The sequence below is a fragment of the Fragaria vesca genome, unplaced genomic scaffold (assembly GCF_000184155.1).
Source record: "Fragaria vesca subsp. vesca unplaced genomic scaffold, FraVesHawaii_1.0 scf0513155, whole genome shotgun sequence".
Taxonomy (NCBI): Eukaryota; Viridiplantae; Streptophyta; class Magnoliopsida; order Rosales; family Rosaceae; genus Fragaria; species Fragaria vesca.
The window spans coordinates 134538-136294 of record NW_004443447.1 but is presented as its reverse complement, the minus strand read 5'-3'; the positions used below and the strand labels follow the sequence as shown (position 1 = coordinate 136294).

General features: G+C 37.3%; 1 protein-coding gene across 1 annotated transcript; it reads right to left on the bottom strand.

Annotated features, from left to right (window-relative positions):
- Positions 1-210: 210 nt before the first annotated feature.
- Positions 211-843, bottom strand: LOC101292081. Its single transcript, XM_004309909.1, has one exon. It carries the CDS (start codon positions 841-843, stop codon positions 211-213), a length of 633 nt encoding a protein of 210 aa, XP_004309957.1.
- Between the last annotated feature and the right edge of the window lie 914 nt (positions 844-1757).

The window sequence follows — 1757 nt, the reverse complement described above, 5'->3', positions numbered from 1 at the left end:
ATCATGTGTAAAATTACTGACCCTTAGAACTTTAATGCTTGGGACAGATGAACATAATAATATTGTCAAGAGAATTCCACAATAATGAACATCACAAAAATCTTCAATCAAAATCCTTACAATAGAGAGAAATCTGAATATAGTTCAAAAAACATCCAAAAAACAACAAATTCCAAACATCCACTAACAACCAGAAGGATGTATAAGAAACTACAGCAACATGTTCAAAGGTTCCGTACAGCTCTTCTTGTTATGATGGCCCATCTTATTACAACGACCGTATCGAATCAGCTTCTTCTCACCAGCAGATGCTATCCTCTTTAATTTAGGCCTCCCAGCCGGCCTCTTTGTAACAGGAGGTAGTATAAAATCCTCAGTGGAAGAACAAGAGGCATCCACGTTACTCAGAGGTGCAATAGGAAAGCTATAACACATCCTATAGTATTCAGCAGTAAAATAAGGATCAATGAGATCATACACATCAAGTCTTGCACCTTGTATAGCAGCAAGTGCATGAGCAGATGGGAAGCAATTAATCTGCCACTTCACACATGAACAAGTACGAGTAGAGAGGTCCACTGAATAGGAGTACTTATCATTCCTAACCTCATAAACATTTTCATGGGAAGCAATCACCCTGAACACACGAGACCTATCAAGCTGCTCTTTCAGCCTCTTCTCCATTTTAGGAGTAAGCTTGGTAGTCCAAGATTTCGACTCAACACTCCTTTCTGACATCATCTTCATTTCTTTCATTCTTGTTTGATCTAACATAGCGAAAGGGGTCAATGAACGCTCAGCAACAATCCAGTTATTAAAGGATTCAGCAATACCATTTGCCATAATCCCATACTGACAACCTTTAAAAAATGCACGGCACCAATGTTCCAATGGAATCTCCCTTATGAATTCATCAATAATAGTAGCACCACCCTCATCTCTCAAATTTTTTAAATGAAAGTAGAAAGACTTCTCAGTCGATGCATAAGCCACTTTAAAGAATTTTTGTAACACATCAGCAACAACAATTTCCCCTCCTTTGTTCTTATACTTTCGACTAAGGTTGTATCGTAAATGATGATAACAGTAAAGATGAGGATTACCAGGAAAAATGAGATCAAATGCCTTCAATAAACCAACACCACGATCACTAATGAATGTGATAATCCTTCCTTGCGGTTCCAACAAAGCCTTCAAGTGCTTGAAGAAAAACAACCAGTTTTCTTTAGTCTCTGAATCACAAAAACACAAGGCTAAAGGGAAGAAACCTGCACAATAAAAAAACAAACAAACAATTACTAGGGGTAGTAAAATAAACAGCAGCGTGCCGCTGCACCGCTAACGGGAGCGTTCCGCTCCAAAATGAAAGTCTAACAAACCATAAAACTATAAGAAAACATATTCAAATCAGAAGAATGAAGATTTCAAAAATTACTGGGGGGTAGTAAAATATATAGCGGCAAAAAAATACAATTGACTACCCCCAGTAAGCTTCTACTAGGGGTAGTAAACCTGCAAAACAGTATCTCCAAAGGCTATTATACACATTAAAACAGTGAAAAATCAACTTAGATGTGAAATAATAAAGTTTATTGGGGGTAGTAACGTTTAAAATAGAGATTACTACCCTAGTAATCTTCTACTGGGTGTAGTAAACTTGCAAAACAATGTCCCCCAAAGGCCTAATACACATTAAAACGTGAATCTGCACAGCTAATGGGAGCGTTCTTTTCCAAAACTAAAGACTAACAAAAAAA